General features: G+C 44.5%; 1 protein-coding gene across 1 annotated transcript in view; it reads left to right on the top strand.

Annotated features, from left to right (window-relative positions):
* The first annotated feature begins 2,747 nt into the window (after positions 1 to 2,747).
* The window catches only part of DLD (dihydrolipoamide dehydrogenase), a 14,683-nt gene continuing 14,481 nt past the window's right edge, over positions 2,748 to 2,949 (top strand). Inside the window, exon 1 of the mRNA XM_008642571.2 lies at positions 2,748 to 2,768. Within this exon, the coding sequence (XP_008640793.1) occupies positions 2,748 to 2,768 (21 nt within the window). The remainder of the gene's footprint in view (positions 2,769 to 2,949) is intronic.

Consider the following 2,949-nt stretch of genomic DNA (forward strand, 5'->3'; position numbering starts at 1 on the left):
CAGTTTTGGGTTTTATTCTCTTTGGTTGGCTCATTAGTGAGGGTGGGATGAAATGATAGGGACATGATACTATCCCTGAAAGCACCAGGGACTCTGGGATGCTTTCTCATTAGAATCACAGAATATTCTAAGTTGGAAGGGACCCACAAGGATCATCAAGTCCAACTCAAGTGAATGGCCCATACAGGGATCAAACCCACAACCTTGGCATTATTAGCACCATATTCTAACCAATAGGGGTTTAAATATAAAAATATTGGGCACATACAGTCTCCAGCGTTGCTGAAGGGCCGGTAAGAGAGATCCTTACGGAGAAAGATAGAAGAGGAATTCTGCCGGCTGAATAGGGCCTTTCCTTTTTCCCTGGCTATGTGGGAAACAGCAGAACGCTGCCCCCTGATGGAAATACTGACATATGCAAGAAATTAGTACATCTAGAAAACTTGAGAACTCTTTTCCACAGAAAATATTTTCAATTTCAGGCAAGGTGAGAAATCAATAGTATGATCTATGTTGCATATTACTTACCTGAAGACACATTTAGGTGTTTTTAGCATAAATTGAACAGAATATTGTGTATATTCTAAATTAGGTAGAATTCACTATAGAAGGAAAATGGTCTTGGCCCATTGCTGTTCTCCCACAGGCAATGAACAATTTAAGTTTTAAAATACTGATGTGCTGAAGTGAAAAAACAGAGGAATTAAGGGTGTGCAATCTATTATTCTAGAAAAAAAAAAATCTATTTTCTAGAAGAAAATATGTGTTCCAGAAAAATACACAGATCATTAATTAAACAATAATAATTATTAAAAAAAGTCAATATTCTAGTTCAGTTCTTTTCTTCATTAAATAAGTTGGGAACAATTATTCCAAGACACTTGAAAGTCCTTCCAAAATTAAATATTTTAGATTTTTATACTTTTGAATGTTTTAAAAATTCAATTTATATGCATTTCACTGTCACAGAGTCACAGAATCGGTCAGATTGGAAGGGACCACAGCGGTCATCTGGTCCAACCTCCCTGGGTCATCCCAAAGCACATTGCACAGGATTACATCCAGAAGGTTCTTGAATATCTCCAATGAGGGAGCCTCCAAAACCTCTCTGGGCAATCTGTTCCAGTGACAGTTGCCTGCACAGTAAAGATGCTCTTCCTCATATTCAAGTGGAATTTCCTATGCATCAGTTTCTGCCCATTGCTTCTTGTCCTATTGCTTGGCACCACTGAGGAGAGCCTGGCTCAATTTTCTTGGCACCTCCCTTTTAGATACTTGTATACATTGATGAGGTCCTCTCTCAGTCACCTCTTCTTGAGAAGAATTTCTTCTAGAGAATGTTCTAGCTCAAGAATATGCTCAAGAATATTCTATTTCAATTTTTTCCTGATTAAATAATTTGAAAACAATTACTCCAAGTCACTTGAAAGTCTTTCCATAATTAAGTACCTTAGATTTTACATTTTTTAATAATTTAAAATTTTAATTTATGTGCATTTCACTGTCAATTAGCTGGAAGAGGTTTCCATCTGAAACATGTAATTTCCCTTTCTCTGCCTGTGCCCAGGTGTTGTTCTGATGCAGTCCGTCTGGGTCTGGGGGCTACTTGCTTGCCCCAGGGTTCACTTTGCTGCCAGGTGGGGCCATGAGTTCCCAAGTACCAACACAGATTGGGGTCTGACCTACTTGAGACCGGCTCTGCTGAGAAGGACTTGCAAGTTTTGGTGGGTTAGAAGTTGATTATGAACTGGCAGTGTGCCCTTGTGGCCGGGAGGACCAGTGGTATCCTGGGGTGCATCAGGAAGAATGTAGCCAGCAGGTCCAGGGAGGTGGCCCTCCCCCTCTGTTGGGCCCTAGTGAGACTGCATCTGGGGTGCTGTGTCCATTTCTGGACTCCTCAGTACAAGAGAAACAAGGAGCTGCTGGAGAGGGTCCAGAGGAGGCCACAAAGATGATTAAGGGACTGAAGCATCTGTCTTAAGAGGAGAAACTGAGGGAGCTGGGCCTGTTTAGTCAAGAGAAGACTGAGAAGGGATCTCATCAATACATACAAATGGGAAGTTGAATATGAGTCAGCAGTGCCCTGGCAGCCAGTAGGGCCAACTATGTCCTGGGGTGCATCGCCAGCTGGGCAAGGGAGGGGATTGTCCCGCTCTGCTCCGCACTGGGGTGGCCTCACCTCAAACCCTGGAACCAGTTTTGGGCACCACAATATAAAAAAGACATTAAGTTATTAGAGAGCATCCAAAGAAGGCCATGAGGATGCTGAAGGCTCTGAAGGAGAAGCCTTATGAGGAGAAGCCTTATGAAGTCTTATGAACTTGGTTTGTTCAGTCTGGGGGAGACTGAGGGGAGATCTTACTGTGAACATCCTCACGAGGGGAAGTGGACAGGCAGGTGCCAGTCTCTTCATTCTTGTGATCAGCAACAGGACTGGAGGAAACATGAAGCTGAGTCAGGGATGGTTTAGGTTGGATATTAGAAAAAGGTCCTTTCCCCAGAGGGTGGTTGGGCACTGGAACAGCTCCCCACAGAAGTGGTCACAACACCAAGCCTGACAGAGTTCAAGACACATTTGGACAATGCTCTTGGGCACTCGGGTGTCCTCTGCTGGGCCAGGAGTTGGATCCTGATGGCCCCCTTCCAACTCAGCATATTCTATGATTCCCTGATTCTATAAATATCTCAAAGACTGGTGCCAAGAGGATGTGCTAGACTCTTTTCAGTGGCGCCCAGCGACAGGAACAATGGCCATAAACTCAAACACAGTAAGTTCCACCTCAATATGAGGAGGAACTTCTTTATGTTGAGGGTGGCAGAGCACTGGAACAGGCTGCCCAGGGCGGTCGCGGAGCCTCCCTCTCTGAAGACGTTCGAAACCCGCCTGGATGCGCTCTCGTGTCACCTCCTCCAGGTGTCCCTGCGGAGGCGGGGGTTGGCCGGGACCAT

The sequence above is a fragment of the Corvus brachyrhynchos genome, unplaced genomic scaffold (genome assembly GCF_000691975.1).
Source record: "Corvus brachyrhynchos isolate BGI_N302 unplaced genomic scaffold, ASM69197v1 scaffold239, whole genome shotgun sequence".
NCBI classification, from domain to species: Eukaryota; Metazoa; Chordata; class Aves; order Passeriformes; family Corvidae; genus Corvus; species Corvus brachyrhynchos.